The following is an 18,419-nucleotide window of genomic DNA, read 5'->3' as shown; positions in this document are numbered from 1 at the left end:
CTGATTGTACCATTTTCTTTAAACTTGCTGAGCTATTTTTGTCATGTTGTGTTTATTTTTTCAGTGGTTCTTCCTTATTGAAGTTGTTTTGTTACACTTTTGTGGATTGGCTCCTGTGACAGAAGAATTCCCCAGCTTTATACATAAATCTCTCATATTAGTATTTAACAGCGACGGAGCACCAGTCATATAAAACTACAAACCAGCTCACATCTGAGAGACTACGACTGAACTCCATTCAAAATAATAGGAATTTTTATGTTACAAATCAAATCAAATCACTTTTTATTGTCACATCACATGTGCAGGCACACTGGCACAGCACATGCGAGTGAAATTCTTGTGTGCGAGCCCCACAAGCAACAGAGATGTGCAAACACAACAACACAAACGAGCAAAATACAAGAATGGCCAACCTGAAACTAATAAATATATGTACAATATATATGTATATGTATGTTAACTTAGCCACTGGTGAATATACAGCTCATCAGTGTTCACAGAAACAAGACGAAATGAAAAACAAACCCAGCAGGTGAATTCGTCTTTATTGTGGTCCCAGTTATTTACAAGAAAATACAAATAAAAACAATGAAAAACTTTTGTAGTTAACTTTCACTTTCTGCATCGTGTGTGGCAAAATGTGTACTTTGTCTTCAATGAGGAAATGCACTATGTTATGTTGTAAGTGTGCAATAAAACATTTTCAAAATGTGTTTTGTTTACAGTCATCATTGTGTAAGGGGCGACACTTACAGTTACGCAAACCCATGTGTCTGTTAGGTAAGGCTAGCTAGTGCAGCAGCAGCAGGGTGTGAGAGGTGCTGAGGGTCAATGGTCTCTCCATCCAGGATCCTTTTCGTTTGGCGTCACTTTGTCAACATTCGGATGGGAGATATGGCCTCCAAAGCACAGATGCCGACCCCAGAGACAGCGTTGCCCGGCCGGACTGAGAGTATGAAAGTCTCTGGTAAGAGTGGACCCGGTTAGCTTCAGCAGGCTAGCTTAAGTTAGCCTTGTGATATAACTTTACTACATATCCGCGTTATGTAGCGAAATGAAACGAGCTGTTTGCTGGTTTGTTTAGTGTTACAATGGTCTGTGGGTTACTTCCCAGGTGTTTCCATCCATTCACGAAGAAAGCAGCTTCAGTTATAAGAATGTAATTAAGTTAAACAATCGCAAATTTATCCGATGCTACACCTGCTACTACCCAGTTAAAGTATGCTTTTACTGCGCATGCGCGTCCCAGTCTCTTAACAGTGGTAGAGGAAAAAACGAATATCCGCAAATGTAGAGGTCTGTAAATAATTCACTTATTTAATACCAATGTATGAATGTAAACATATTCAGTCACAGGTTAAATTTCAGCACCTAATAAGGAAACTTAAATGCTGAAGTATTAGAAGTAAAATTTAAAAAAGGAAAAATATGTGTGAGAATTTAACCTTGTGATGGAAAAATCGAGATTTTCATGTAATTATGGGCAGAAATCACAAAAGATATCTTTATATTGCTTTATAACACTTTTACTGTATGCGGGTAAACCATGCTTATGTGCAGAGTCATGCTTCATAGGCCCATTTTGAGCCAGGAAAAAAAAGCTTGATTTATTATTACATTGTGAAGTTATTGTTTGTAAAGTAAACAATATTTAACAGTTGCAGCTTGCTGTGCCTTTACCTTTTTAATCTGACAAGGTCCAAAGATTATAAACCACTGCTTAAACTGATAACAGCTCCTCAAATTTTAAGTACAGTACATATAAAATATGATGCTTTATTAGTGACTAACCAAACATTGCATTCAGTTTGCAGCAAAACTGCATTTTGATAGTTGCAGCAGTTAAACATTATGCAATATATTTGGTTTAAGTTTGAATCCATTGTGTTATAAAATTCACCCATCCATCAATTTTTCCAACCATTTGCCCAAATTCAGTGTTGTGGATGCATTTGCCTGTTTCAGCTGTCATTTTGCAAGAGCTGGGGTACAACTTAACTTGGATAACTTGTTAGTATCAGTATAATCAATTTAATTCTCAAAATATTTTCTGATATTTGCATGTTTAAAAATGATTAAGTTAGAAATGTTGGGAATCCCTTTGATAGTTACATATTGTTGGTGAAAATGAGATTTGAGTGATTTTGAATGTGCCGATGTTGTGCAGAGTATTTCAGAAATTGCTGATCTGCTGGGATTTTCCTACATAACCGCCTGCAGAGTTTACAGAGAATGGTCAGAAAATGGCCAAACTGGGTCAAGCTGATAGTAAGCCAAGAGTAAATCAAATAACTACTAGTTACATCAAAGATATGCAGAAGAATATTCCTGTCAGGAGTGTCCAACTCCAGGCCTCAAAGGCCAGTGTCCTGGAGGTTCAGCTGTGTTGGATCAAGGACGCATCTAAAACCTGCAGGACACCGGTCCTTGGGGCCTGGAGTTGGACACCCCTGATCTATGTAAACACAAGATGTTGAACCTTGAACACAAGTGCTACAGCAACAAGATGCTAAGGCTGCAGTTAGTACAAGCTCACCAAAGTTGGACAATAGAATATTGTAAAAACGTTGGCTTGTATGATGAGTCTCCATTTCTGCTGCAAAATTCAGATGGTAGGGTCAGAAATTGTCGTAAACTATGTGAAAGCCTTGGTTCAGGCTGTTGACGGTGGTACTGTATGATAGCGTTGTGCACACTTTTGGCCCCTTAGTACCAATTAGCTGAGTATTGTAGCTGACTGTGTCCACACCTTTATGACCACAATGTACCATCTTCCGATGCTTGTTTCCAGAAGGATAACGTGCTATGCCAATTCAATAGAACACCTTTGCGATGTGGTAGAAAAGGTTGTTCATATCATGGATGTCCTGTTGACAAATCTGCAGCAACAGTGTGATGCTGTGATGTCAATATGGACCAGAATCTCTGAGGAATTTTTCCAGCACCTTGCTGAATCTTTAACATGGCGAATTAAGGCAGTTCTGAAGGAAAAGGGGGTCAAACCTGCTACTAGCAAGGTTTATCTAAGAAAACTATTTAAATAATGTATGTAGTGTATGTAAAATTCAGGTATAATTTTATAGAATTACAGCAAAATTAGATATCATGTAACAGAATGTTACATGTTCATGTATATAAAAAAAGGTGCATTTTATGTCACAATTTCCTCCGAATAATGTTGTAGAATTTTAAAACGTTTTAATATTTCATACAATAAACCATAAGACAATAATGTTGCTCAACTATACTTTGAGGATATTAAGGGGAGATATATTCCGATTAAGCATCAGATAATATCAGCTTAATTTTATACATATTAGCACTTGCTTTTAATATTCCATACATCTGTTTATTTTGTTCCCTCTTTACAAATATATTTGCCACTCCTGCTTGTAAATGGCTCAAAGAAAACTGTGCTTATACGTGTGTGTGTGTGTGTGTGTGTGTGTGTGTGTGTGTGTGTGTGTGAGATAGAGAGCTTTCTGTGAGCATAAACAGACCGACAGCAGCACTAAGCTGGCAGTCAGGGCACTTGGCACCAACCTGCCCCCTCTTCACTACAAGTGAGGGCACAGAGTCTTGGCACATGATGAATAGATCTGCACTGGCACTAAACAAAAGACCTGAGATACACATATACTCACACACACAGTCAGAGACACACGCGGTCACTTCCTTTTAGTGGTAAGTGTAAAGGTTGTTGGGCGACAACAGTTTTTCGGAATACTGAGTGAGTTTTGGTTTAAGGGTTGAAGAGAAAGAAAAAGATGCGGAATCAAATATTTGACTGATTATAAATGAGTTGAATGTAAATTTTTGTTTTGTTTTTTGGAGTGTGTTTAATGTTTTGGTTAGGCTGGAGGGGGTTGGACTGGGGAAGGAGGATGTGGGAGTGGAGGGGTTAGCGGGGCGGGGGTCCACAGCGAAAGGACGATCGGGATGGAGGGTAGGATGGAAAGGTTCAGACGGAGTGGCAGACATGCTGGAGCATCGCCAAGGCTCCTCGGGAACACTGCCACAATCGAGAGAGAGCCGAAGAAAGAGCGAGGGAGCAGAGAGGAAAGGAAAAAGCCATGCCTGCAGTCGAGAGACTTGGCAGGACTTCCCTTCCTTTGTCTGTCTGGCTCAGAGATGCAGCGCCAGAGGAAATCAAGAAACGTCCAGGCATGGTGGTGGTGAAGGTGGTGGTGGATGGGGACAAGCTTTGCATCGGCTTCAAAAAGACGGGAGAGAAAAAGTATTTTCAACGGACTGAAGCGTCTTTGAGGTCAATGGAAATCAGAAACAAACAAGCCCTTTTCTCTATTTAAACGAAATTCCGCATTGGACCAATTGGACGCGATTAGGTTTTGGAGACAAAGTGTAGCGTGACTACAATGTTCAAAAGGTCGACCTGTGATTTTAATGCTAAAAAAGTAGTTTATAAAGCATTCGTATTTCTTGGAGCGCCAAACAGCATCTGTGAACTGGACAAGGCCAGATACTGGACTTCAGAGACTCTCATAGTAGCCAGAGGAAGGCCATCTGTGTGCAGCGCAAGAGGTTTGTGTATCAATGCTTTTTGGGCTTTGAAACATCATAGACCAATAGTAATTGTTTGGGGGAAGAGGTTTCATGCTTAAGGGAGTAGACACAAAAAGAGCAGCCAGGTATGTGTTTGATGATCAAGCTTGAGGAAACAAAGCAGGCAAAACAGGGCCAGAAGCCTAAGAAAAAGACCAAAATACCCACCAAGATCTTTTGGTTGGCTTTTGCATGGTTAACAGTGAATCCAATCAGACTTTACACAGAACTATGTATTTACAATGTTAAGTAGGACTATAACTTTATTTTTAATCATGTTAACATGTCTGACCAGGTGTGCCTAGTAGTAGGATCAGAAATAATGGGTTCAAATAAGTACTTGAATACTTATGGGACTTTGTTCAAAACTGCAATAGTGATAAAAGTCATGGAAACCTTTTCTTTTTTCAAGAATACTTTAAAAAGTCAAAAGTCAAAGATGTTTGCTTTATTATGATAGAGGACTAAGAAAAGTATCAAATTGTGACATTAGTCGAGCTGGAGCCTGGGACTGTTTGGAATGTTAGCTTAAACCTTGACTGAAATAATTTATAATGATTTTTAAGTTTTCAGAAATTTCCTTTGTCGTTTTTAACTAGTGGTTTTTTCTCACCTAAACTCTCAGACTTTCTAAGGTTCAGCATAAAGGGCCAGAAAAAGTGATGGTTGCAGGTATTTTCTTTAGAAAGATGGGTCTCAATTAATACAGTTACCAATTGCAGCTATTTAAATCTGCCTAGTTTTAGATGTATATAATAATGTAAAATCTGCACATTAATCTGCATTCATCTACATACAGACTTTGAAAGGTGTGGCCCTACAGGTGTATTTCGCATTTTTTCTTTCTCCCTTAGAAAGAATGGCACCATCTGTGTTTGATTTACAAATGACAAATTTGGCAATCCCCTCGCTCTTATTTTGAAAGTTTAACTGTTCCTAACTTGCTTACCCAGTGCTTCCCGCCACGCCATGTTTCATTTCCCATCAGTTGTTTTGCTGGCTTGCTAGCTCTTGGGGCAGTCCACAGAGACAGTCTCATCCTGCAGTGTTGGAAGTTCTCCAGTTTCACCATTTTGGACTTCAGCTAGCATTCGTCATCCAGCTGCCCAGAACTGGTTCATTTATGTGCTGCTACACCGAGCTCACAGCTGCAGTCAATGACCGTGGAAGTAGAGTTCATCCACGGAAAACTTGCCTAAGAGGCAGCTTATTATGCTGATCAGTTAAATAATGCTGATCAGGCAAATAAAATACTTGCAGATAAATAAAACGGTTTAATAATTTATAATTTAAGAAATCCCAATGAAAGTGCTCATTTATCAGGAAGCTCAGTTAGCAGCCATACCTGTGCATGATCAACACAGACAGAAAAACAGGGAAATTCCATTCCCCATAAACTAACTGAATGATCTGGACCCATAGAAAATAAAGCCAACATGCCAGCACCTTAAATTAGAATTTTGACATTCTAAAGCAGAACATTGCAGCAATGTGACAACCAGAGATGACAGAAATTCAAGGGTATCCTGCGACTTTGAGTGACTATGGGTGGCATAACCACTTTTAACATTATGAAGGCAGGAATCTTAGATAAACTTTTCTAAACTTCCAGGTAAGGGATTTAAGTGACTTCCAATGAGAGTAAAGGGTACCTGTGATTGACATGGCCCAGTGCCTGGAAAATCCACCAGCCATCAGCTTCAAAGTGATGTGCAACGAGCAAATTGCATCCAGCATGGACACAACTTTAGATTTAGAAAGGAGGATTATCCCAGATATGCTCATTGGGCTATAACTGAGAAATTATTAGGCTGATGAGTGAATGAGAGCTGTTGGGGATACTGTCCATAGAGGCCAGAGCTGTTGGCTCCGACTGAAACAAACAACTTGTCTACATATAATAGCAACATTTAACTGTAATTGTCATAGTAGCGTGCACATTTGTGAATATTTCCAAACTTTGACCACACGTATGATTTGAAATTCTTACACGCTGAACACAACATTTATGATAAACACCAAACAATTCTTAAACATACATACATACAAGTAGAAAGGTATATGTACCTTTCTACTATAAAGGTACATATAAAACATGGAAAACATTGGAGTTTTGCCTGAAGCCAAGTTTTTGGAGCCTAGATCAATAAGATCCCTCAAAAAATTTATAAATCAAAAGGAAGCCTGTACAGTTTTTATGAAGGTGGAAAATTATTCATAGAGACCAAAACATTTTTGTACCAGTCTGTAAACATGCTTTTTAATGCTGTGAAGTTATGAAGCGTTTTAATGTGGGAGTTTTAGACAGGCCCATGAGGCCGTTTGAGGAACTGCACTGTTTGGCACTGCATTGGCTTTGTTTTTTCTTTACAGCTAGTGTCTAGAGGTTAATCAATCTAGTTGATATTTGCATTTATTTTAATTAACTTTTCCTCAACTTTTTCAGTTTATCCGCTCTTTATCTGCTCTACCTTCACTAGTAACCTTAGCCCTGCAATATGTTGTCCAAAAAGCGAATCCCTACTGGGATGTTCGTGTTTGGGGTCAGAAGTCTAGAGCTAAATATTTTTTAATGGTGTTATCTGGACATTACTACTCCTACCTGACTCATCTCAGATGTCTTAGCTCCGCTCTCGCCACCTACACACAGATGGAAAATAGTAACAAAAAGACTAATGAAGAATTTAATGTCAGATGTGTTCAGACACACAGCAGCTGGTGTGTCGATGTCTTTTAATTACCAGGTGTGCTTGTAGGTGTAAATAATTATTATTGCAACTTGCTATAATAATAACTCTGACAGCAAATGTTTCCAGGGATTTTTTTTTTGAGTGTGATGTAAATGTCTGATGTGATATTGTGCTAATGAGGCTTTGAATAGCAGATATCACGTTTGTAAATTTGTTTCTTCACACCACTCTCTGTAAGCCGAATGCAGCCCCTCATTTGACACAAGTTAGCGTTTGCTGGCATTGTGAGTACCTGTATTTATAGTTTAGTAATGTCTTTTGTCTTTTTTATCTTTAAAACAAAAGATAGTTGAAATGTTGTAAAAATGTATCACTGTCAGTTTTTATTGCTCATTTGCTTGTTTATTGTTGTAGGATTAAAAAAAAAAAGACTTTTACTGCCCTTTTATCCAGCCTATAATTTCATTATCTGTCATAAACAGGCCATTCTGCCTCTCGTCTCTTTAAGACCCACCCCCATAAAAGCCCATTTTCTTCTGATATGCCAAGTTATGGAAGACTACTGAGGAGTTTGTGAATAGTACTCCTGCGCTCTGTGGGAATGGTATATTTGTAGAATAGACACCCATCTTTGACTTTTAACCTAGAGTTATTATGTTGTTTTATTTGTGGTTTTCCCATCCCAGCATTTTTTAAAAATGTTCCTTATTATTTAATTATTCTTTTAGTTTTTTAGCTGCACAACACTTTGGCTAACACCTGCTGTTGGTTTATGTGCTGATATAAAAACAAATCGATTCAATTTGATTCAACTTGACTCAACTTGATGTTGTAACAGATGACCATATGTAGAAATCATGAGCTGATGTCGGCTTGTTGTGAGACTAGAACTCTGTTTAGCTTTGCACACTGTTAGTTATCCGGGATTTTTTTCATGTCATATGTTTTTGGCCTTACACTGATATAAGATGCAGATATAGATGTAGCTAAGAAGATGCCTCTTACAGTAACCATCTCCATTAAAATTTTGTTTGTGGATCACCACGGCAGCTTATGTTTACGAATAAATCTTCTTCTTTCGGCTGTTTATTCTGGGGTTGCCACAGCAGCACATCTGCCTCTGTCTCACCCTGTCCCTAGCATCCTCCTCCGTCACACCAACACACTGCACGTCTTCTTTCCCTACATCAGTGAACCTCCCTCGAGGTCTTCCTCTTTTCTCCTGCCTGACAACTCCATGTTCAGCATCCTTGTCCAACGTATCCACTATTCCTCCTCTGCACATGTCCAAACCATCTCAGCCTTGCCTCTCTAACTTTGTCTCTAAACTGCTCAACCTGAGCTGTCCCTCATTCCCATCCTAGCCATCCCCAAAACATCCCCTTTTGTGCAGTAGACACACCAATCTTTTATCAGTAAATGAAGATATACTAAAGCTTTAACCCAGCCTGTACTTACAGTAGTGTAGGAATAGTTTTAGTATTAAATAAAATAACTTTTTATAAGATAAAATATGTATGCACTACATCATCAGCATCCATCCATCTTATTTTGTTTATCCAATTCAGGCTTGTGTCAGGCTATAACTGTATATCATAAATGTATTGATTTAAATCAAGCTTTTTTACATCTTGTAGTAAAAAGTATAATTTAAAGCCTAATTTTGTGTGCTACATGTTTGTATTATTGCTCTAACCAGCAGTCAAAATTCTCCAAAGCATGTACTTAAAGCATGTATGAATGCAAAGAACCATTACTATGACATAAAGATGTCTGGAAAACACTAAGCACTCCACCAGTGCAAAGTGCTTCAAGTTTCCCTGCACCATACACTGTCTCTAGACTAATGGCTCTGAGCGATCGATCGAGTCGAACCGTCAGGAAGGTGCACACGCGCATATATGAGCCCTGTGGAGGCTTATTAACCCACACCCCCGCTCTAACTACACTCATAGCTGTCAATCCACTGATTCAGAGGTTAGAAGAAGAAGAAGATTAGTGCAAAACAGAAAACAGACCTTCAGGTGTAGAAATTGTTTTGCTGGGGCTGATTGAGTTGTGTGTTTGGCATATACCACATACATTTAATTTTGTGCAATTAACCCATTAAACTCTTTTTTTTTTTTACAATTACGTTACCACTTTTGATCCATATATGTAAAGATGGACATGCTTGTTTTGTCCTACAGTGACAGATGTGAAGTTTTAACTGTTTTTGAACCTCGAATAGAGAAACTTCCGATGACCATTTCTAGTTTATGGTGTTGCAATTAAAGAAAAAAGTTAATGCAAATTAACTTAATTGAACTGAATAACTGTCACATTATAAACCATAAACATTTATGGTGACCACTTTAACAGAAACCCTGCAGTTATTCAAATAATGAGGCTATTATGGCATTAATCAAACATTTCTAACCAAACGTTATTTTAACGCAGTCACTCAGACTTTGGGAAAAGTGATGATTTATAAGACATCATTTTCATTTAGTGGATGCCGTTTAATTTTAAATACAAATCAACTAAAAAAACGAACCACATAAATAAATCTGAACTGAGCCAAACCTGCCACAGTCCAGTGGAGAGTCAGTGCCGACCTTTTTGGAGCAGTAAAAGAAAAGAAGAAAAAAAAGGATGTGCTGAAAGGTGAAATGAAGGAATCATTGCAAATCAAAATGCAGCATAATAATTATTTTTTCCCTCCATTATCTTGTTTTAATAAAGAAGGCAAATTAGTAATTGAAATGAGAATTAAATTAATTGCCGAGCCCCGTTAAATGTTGGTTAAAACCTGAATATTTATTAATGGTAATAAAATAACTAAAGTAATAAATGAAACATTGGTTAATAAAGGAAAGCAGCATTTTAAGCACCTGAAATAAAAGAAAAATACAACAAAGAAAGTGTCAGAATTTGGATTGCTGTACTTTTGATATCGATACATCAGATCAGCTTGTGATATTTTTAATTTGCACATCAGGTTTGAAAATTTGCTCCATATGAAGCTTGATTTGTAATTTTTCAAGCGAAACATTTGCTTTATTGCTGGTTCTCTTGGGTTTGGGGGAATTGAGAACTCGTCCAGACAAAACGAACAAAAAGCTGATAGCAGTGTTAAACTTCAGAAGGGAAACTTGTAACCAAAATCCCAAAAATGGGACACCAGTAGCAGAAGTAACCAGGAGAAAAGAGAACATAATCAGATGGCTTTACACAGGATGCAGGGAAAACACTGTGATTCCTTTACCTTTACCTATTCCTTTGCCTTTACCTCGTACATTAGTACGAGGTAAAGGCAAACAAACACAAATAAAATTAAGAATTGTGGAGCAGGTAATCCCGACTGAATGAAATAACAGGAAGTGAAACTAGAGCGAGGCCCAGAAAAACAAGACAGGAAGTCACGTAGAGAAAAAACTAAACTGATGCATGAAGATCAACACTAATAAAGACGACAGTCATGGGAGAGCACATGCGGATAAACAAGCAGACACACAGAGAAGACAGAGAGAGGCAAGACACATAGGAACCCAGAAAATGAGAACATTAGAAAGAGAAGAATGAGTAACAAATCAAAACAGGAACCCAAAACTCAATAAACACAACACTGTAACCTGGGACCGTGACAAATTCAATGCCTACATAATCTTCTGGCGAAACTCTACCCTCTAAAATGTAATATTTCCCCATTATACACAGGGGACTCCAACAACCTTGTGTTAAAAATAAGTGAGTGTACAGGTTCCTTGTCATGTCCAGTATGTCTGCGAGCCGCAGAACAATAACGGTAACGCTGATGCTTGTAATGATGGGCGGTTATAAAAAATGATGACGGCAATCAGAGCAGCTGATTGAGGGGCTCGGATAGATTGGGAGAGAGAAATCCTTTAGCAGGGAGAAATAAATGGAAAGAGAGATATGGGCGAAGGAGGGAGAGGTAAAGAGAGGATGCAAGGAAGGGGGAGCAGGAGGAAGATGAAGAAACCAGGCAATCAGAGGAGGCGAGGGTGGGGGGAGGTTACTTTGTAGATTTAATTGCAGTGCAGTAGAAGCAATCTTTTCACTGTGAGTGTGTGTGTGTGTGTGTGTGTGTGTGTGTGTGTGTGTGTGTGTGTGTGTGTGTGTGTGTGTGTGTGTGGACTCCAATCTCCCCAAGCTAGACATTAGCTGCAGTGCTTCATTTATCACTGTCAAGTCGGGAGCTCCAGGGGGGAGGAGGCGGGGTTCTTCATGGAGATGATGGGCGATACCAATTTTTTTTCAATTTGATGCGTTATCAATATTTCTAGCTACAATTTTACTGATATAGATACTAATCATTTCTTAAACAGCAGCATTTTTAAAGAGAAAAGTAATTTTGGAGGAAATACAAAAAAGAAGACCACATGACAAATGCTAATAACTGCAGTAATTGGAAGTTTCTACCATGACATTTTGCATAGACACTCTTCAGACAGGTTAAAATGGAAGAAGACATACTTTAGTGATCTTTAGACTTTTTCTGTAGAACCACAAACATATGTGGGAATTTTTGTACATATAGTAATGTCTAAAGTGTTGAATTACCCCTAATTTCTTTATATTTTGCGCAGAAAATCAGACATTGATGCAGATATTCATTGAAACATCTGTCCACTTGTGTAATTTGGCACACATCAGCCTTTTCTTCCTTTCCTTAAGAATGACTTCTTAACAGCCACCCTTCCATGGAGGCCATTTCTGATGAGGCTTCACGAACAGTAGATGGATCCAGTGAAGGCCATGTCTCGTCACATTATTTTGAGATACCATTCATCTGCCGTAGGTAGATTTATTAAATTTAATGGAGTTAGAAGTTAGCAGGAAGTTAGTTTCGCTAGTTACCTAAGCATGATATAGCATGTTCTGACTGAGTGATTTGTGATAAAATTAAAACATACAGCTCTGCCACCACTTCCAACATAAATGAAGACAGAAAACCAAACATCAGTAACTTTTGTACTTTTGCAGGGTTACTGAAGTTGGGCAAGCTCAGGGGTCAGCAACCTTTAAGACCCAAAGAGCCATTTGGACCCGGTTTCCACGCAAAAGAAAACACCGGGAGCTGCAAATACTTTTTGACATCTAAAATGAAGATAACACTGTAATTATTGTTTTTTATCTTTATGCTTTGTGTGAACAACTAAGGTGTGTTGCTTATGAAACCCATGAAGTGCTACAGAGAAAATTATATTTTATTTATGTAATTAACACATTTTGAACGAAATATAACAAACGGAAAGACACCCAGCTGAACTAAAATGATCCATGTAGCAAACAACAACTGTTGTGAGCCGCCACCCTTATATCGCCTTTGGGCTTTTGGAGCCTTGGCCTGGCTTTTAAAAAATAATTGGAAAAAAAGCACTATGCTGCTAAAAAAAGAAAGATAGATATTTGCAAAATTCTGCCTAAATATGTATTTTACCTGACCAGACCTGGCGTGGTCTGCAGCACCGCTGCAGGGGAGGCGGACGCACCTGAGCGACACCCGCAATCACGGCTCGCCGCCTTTACGTCTGTGCTCTCTCTGCTGTTGTGTTGGCGTGTGTCGGGCTGTGAGCTGCAAAGCTACAGCTGGCTGTATGCGTACAGCAACTGTGTGTGAAAAGCATGTTCATGCAAACAGCGTCGGGTCTGCCGTGATATGTTTACAATGGGACTTCTGCTCCTGAACCTCTGCGCACAGCGCCTGCAAATCAGGGCTGTACGAAGTCACTTTCATCTTTACGCAGGACTGTAAGCTGTCATCTGTGAGGCGTGAGCGGTGTTTGTTTTTAACATAGCTCACGGTTGAAAATAGCTGCTGACATAATGTGGATACAAAGATCCATAATTGGCCTACCTGGGGTTGAAAGTCTCGATAAATGCACAGCGTTTCGGAGGGTACACCGGCTTCCGCGAGTGTGACGCTTATTTTGAGTGAAAAAAATAATAGAATATAATTTTATTTTTATATTTCAATATCACAACAATCTTCCAATTTAGAACTACAAGTTAAAAAAGAACTAACATAGATAAAATACACTTCAGCTAAATACTTCTAATTTATTTTCCCAAACCACGCGGAGCCGCACTACAAGGACTAAAGAGCCGCATGGGGCTCCCGAGCCGCAGGTTGCTGACCTCTGGGCAATATAATGATGTGCTACGTATACATACGTGGGGCGACTGTGGCTCAGGGGGTTGAGAAGTGTATCTGTAACCGGAAGGTCGCCGGTTCGATTCCCGGGCTCTCTGCCCTGGTCGTTGTGTCCTTGGGCAAGACACTTTACCCTTCCGCCTACTGGTGTGGGCCAGAGGGGCCGATGGCGCGATATGGCAGCCTTGCTTCTGTCAGTCTGCCCCAGGGCAGCCGTGGCTACAACCGTAGCTTGCCTCCACCAGTGTGTGAATGTGAGAGTGAATGAATAGTGGCATTGTAAAGCGCTTTGGGTGCCTTGAAAAGCGCTATATAAATCCAATCCATTATTATTATAAACACAGTAAAGCTGGAGAATGAATGCTAACTTTTTTCCACTCGATAAAAGTTAACGTGATTCCCAGTGGTTAGGAACAATTGCAGTCGCATGGCAGGATGCTGTAAATGGACCAAAACTTCAGTCAGGAGAACAACTGAGATAATCCATCCACAATACGAGGTTAGTCATTAATGTACTGCAACAACATGGGAATAGAGCAGCTACGAGAGAATTCAGCATTAATGAATCAATGGTACCGAAGTGGAGGAAGCAAGAAGAATGAGTTGAGTAAAGTGTGACTTATCTGACTGTTTCGTTTTGCTTAATGCGCCTTATAATCCGGTGCGCCATATGTATGAAAACAGACCCGTTCATCGACAGTGCGCCTTATAATCCAGGGCGCCTTATCGTCCGAAAAATTCGGTAGATAGGCACACATAGGAAACTCAAATTAATTGTCAGATGATTACATGCTCCATGGCAAAGGTCCAGTTGATGCACTTGGATTAGCAGAGGTGAGGCCCAGCAGATGCTGATTGGCTCCAGCTGCCTGCATCTGCATACCTGTTAGTCAGAGTAGCCACGCCCCTAACTCTACCATTCACATGGACGAGTTCTAAAAGAACATTCGGTTGCTATGAAGAGTAAAACTACGCTTATAAACCAAAACTATTTTGTATCAGGCTGTAAACATGTTTGTTTTTCCTGTTAATTTGGACATTTTAACATGTGATTTGGGATTGATTCTCTGTTGGAGCAAGCCTCAAGTGGCCATTAGAGTTTTTGGCACTTTACTGTTTACTGACTGCTTTCCGCTTGTTTAACCATTAATGGCAACTACTAAAATTGAGAACTGTGCTGTGTTACCCACACTGTGATTTTGGCATAGCTCTTTTAACCAGTCCAACTCATGCTCCACCTTTCCATCCCAGGATCCCTCAGTAAGATCCTGAGAGAATTCAACTTCTCAGCTTTAGGCAGCATCGAGTCAAGAATCTTCTTGAACTATTTTACCTCCACGTCTGTATCTCATAGATCAGAAGTTTTTTTTTCCTTTGTTGTTTGCTACTAGTCTTAAGTCTGGGAAGTTTGACTGGATGTTTCTCACAGATTTGAGTGGTTGATTGGAAAAAGTTTGCACCCAACAAACATCTGACAAGTTTGTTGGGTGTTATTTTGCGTCTTAATTTTTCCCGTGCTTTCAATTAACACAAGGAAAGTTTTAATCCTTTCAGTTTACATGGAGTTTGCTCTTCCTTCAAGCATAATGGTTTTTATTGTGCTGCTGATGAACAGTGAAAGAAAACCAAGTAAAGGAAAAAGGGAGATGAAATAGCTACAAAATATAAGACAATGACGCAAGAGCCTGACTCAGCACTTTGTCAGCTCTGTGTGCAGGGTGACGTAAGAGATTTTCTGCTCTCGTTTATCTCGGATCGGCAGAAATTTATTGAAAGTCACATCATTTTCTACAGAATAGGCTGATGGAAATCATGCAGATTCATAGGATTGAGGTGACTATCTTTTAATGACGCAGTATAGCCTCATTACACAACAATAAATTCAGTGCTGATCGGTTTATTTAACTCTTTTCTTTCTTATTTTATCAGTTTCTCTTTTGTTATCTGTGGCTGCACTACAGAAAATTAAAAAGCGATGAAGGGCGTGATGAAAGGCCATGGAGATAAACTGGAATGTACTGAGTGCTGATTGGCTGATTCTGGCTGCCTTCACTCACACACACACACGTAGGCCTGAGCTGAAATAGAGCAGCACTAATGGAGAGTGTGAACGTGTGTGCCACAGATGTCACCATGGATAAACGCCTGTCCTGAGATCAGGCTTATTATTGTGACAGGATTTAGGGAGCGGGAGAAGAGACCGGGAGGCAGGCTGGTTAGTCACACACACAAACACACACACACACACACACACACACACACACACACACATACTCACACACACACACACACACACACACACACACACACACACACACACACACACAAAACCTAAAATGAAGTGGGTCTCTGATGTGAAGGGCCCTGAAGTGCTTTCTAACCTCTTTCGCTGCTCTTTACCACTAAATAAAAGAAAATTAGTGCAAACAGTCAGAAACTGTCTTGAATAAACACAGAAACAAGATGCGGAGCAGAAACAATCTGCAGTCTGTTTTGTCTTCTTTAAATCAGCGCGCAAAGTCAGGCAAGCATGAGAATGAAAATAGTCTGTGTGTTTTTAGTCCCATAATATGTCTGCTACTGCTTGTTGCTTGACTTTTTAAATGCAATACATGAACACATATTGGGCACCACAGCATTGATGAGCTCTTCCTTGGTGCACGCACCTGTGATTATACACACCAGTATACTGATTCCAGTAACAGTATGAAAATTGCCATTGTGAGGTCACCCACTAGTTTTTGAAGTCTCGTTTTGAAGCCATCACTGTCCTGGTGTTATGAAACTGAATGTGACAAGCGGTCAGACTGGTCAGTCAGAAGTGGTTAGCCAATGAACATATCTGGGATAATCCTCCTTTCTGATACTTACATTGAGAAAAAATTAAAATAAATTCAGTGTTTCAGTATGAAATTACTGACTGTGACCATAAACCCAGCAGGAAAGTCTTTGCTGAGGTCAGTCTGTAGACTTCCATAGGACTATACGTTTTCTTGCCCTCTGATAGCCATTACAAAAAATGCACACTTAAGGCAGTTTCTTATTATGTTTTCTTTTTCAGTCCCGACAGATACGCCCAGGGTGCGATTGGCTGGTGGAAACAGGGGGGAATGTCCTTAGTTTTTAGCTCTTCATCTCTAAACAGTCTACAGCACAAACAACAATTAAATCAGGAAGCATGTTTCACTTTGAGTGTCCCCGCAGTCCTGTAAGTTTAGAAAGGAAATTGTTGGGGGGGCGATCCAGATTTCATTCCTTTTCATTTGTTTTTCACGCTGTTGCATTCTGAGATGATTTCATATTAAATCTGGAATTGAAATGGCATGGCTGGCACTAAGTAGAAGAGGAATTTAATTCTGGCATGTCAAATGATTTGTATTATTGTGTGGGACTGGGAATATTATACACATTAATATCTTAAACATAAATTGCGGTATTATAAATGCTGTGGTAAAGCTCTAAACTCACAAGATCATAAAGGTTACATTGAAAGAAATAATAAATATTTTTAAAGGCTGCAGAGCAGGTATTGTAGGGTAAACTATGGTTCCTGAATTATTTTAATTAAAAACAATAGACTAACTGATGTAGTTACTCTATTGGTACTTTATATTTCTAAAGATTCTACATATATAAGGTGGGTGTAGCCACTGTAACCTCATTTTGAAGCCTCTGTGTTTTGACTGCTATCATATTAGTTTTTTGAGCCAGATATTAACATATTTGGATGAGACAATGGATTGGTAATTTATCAGCTAACAACAGCCGTCGTTCTTAGCTGACTAATCTGAATAGATACACAGACACACATCTGCTAATTAGTGTTTGGTAACAATGCTGCAACTTCACCCATGAGAACTAAAGCACAAACTTCTTGGATGGTCGGTACCAGTGGATTTGAAACTAGGAGACAGGTCCCATTTGTGGCTTGGATCTACTGCAAGTGGGGCAAAGATGAAGAGAGGAAAAATGTGAAGTCAATCTGAGTTGAATGGATATATTTTTGGCATTAAAAAACAGGAATTTGTTGACGAACTTGGTGGCAACTTGGCTCTATTTTTAATGGTAAGGATTGATGGAAATTGTAGGGTGTGGGGCTTTGTTTCAGGTTCTGAAGTGCAGCATGCAGAAGCAGGAAAGCAAACCAGTGAGCATAATTTCAACAATACTTTGAAGTGTGCGCAGTTACTGTATCTGGGTGTCATTTGAACTAAAACATGAACCTTGTGAGCATTAAAAATCAGCCCTGCCTGGGAAATGTGTGGAAAAAAGCAGCTTAAATAGCAGTGTGCAATTGATTTGTCACTGCAGAATACATTTTTTAAAATGAGCAGAATTGCTGCACCGATTTTGTGAAAACTCAAGTCAGTCCTTTTGCAGAGCTCAGGCCAAACAACAAATATTGTGCAGTGAAATTATAAAAGCTGTAGTGCAATTTTATAATAAATAACGGATTTTTTTCCTATCTCATCTGAGTTTAAATATATCCTGCAAACTTATTGGTACACATTATTATCTGCTCTTGTTCAAATCTTTCAAGAAACAAATGGGCTGGTGCATGTGTGGTTGTGTGTGCGTGTGGTTGTGTGTGTGTGTGTGTGTGTGTGTGTGTGCGTGTGTGTTTGCAACAGCTGTTACTAAGAAAGGTGTTTACATTTCAGAGCTTTGTTTTTTCTTTATCTTTCTTTTTCTATAACACGCAAACAAACACACGCACGCACGCACGCACGCACGCACGCACACACACACACACACACACACACACACAGTGAGCTTTTACTCTCATTAGTATTCTGTCTGAATTTATTGTCTTTCCCACTGACATTTACATTTAAATTGTTTATCTTTCAGTGTCTTGGTGTGTGTGTGTGTCTGTCTGTGTGTGTGTGTGTGTGTATGGCATGCGTGTGCGATACACACACACACGCGCATGTATCTGTGTGTGCTTGTGTGTAGCCAGTAATGAACATGCCTTTGCTGGTCCCTGAAGGCAGCCATTACTA

The 18,419-nt window shown here is 39.4% G+C and overlaps 1 protein-coding gene across 3 annotated transcripts in view; it reads left to right on the top strand.

Annotated features, from left to right (window-relative positions):
- The first annotated feature begins 535 nt into the window (after positions 1-535).
- Positions 536-18,419, top strand: part of msraa (methionine sulfoxide reductase Aa) — a 58,302-nt gene continuing 40,418 nt past the window's right edge. Inside the window, exon 1 of one of the 3 annotated variants that reach the window (XM_082504730.1) lies at positions 536-970. In XM_082504730.1, the coding sequence (XP_082360856.1) occupies positions 835-970 (136 nt within the window). In that variant the 5' untranslated portion in view covers positions 536-834. The other 2 variants (XM_082504731.1, XM_082504729.1) reach the window with 2 other exon arrangements.

The sequence above is a fragment of the Aulonocara stuartgranti genome, assembly GCF_965226115.1.
Source record: "Aulonocara stuartgranti genome assembly, chromosome: 15".
NCBI classification, from domain to species: domain Eukaryota; kingdom Metazoa; phylum Chordata; class Actinopteri; order Cichliformes; family Cichlidae; genus Aulonocara; species Aulonocara stuartgranti.
This window is presented reverse-complemented; position numbering and strand designations above follow the sequence as displayed.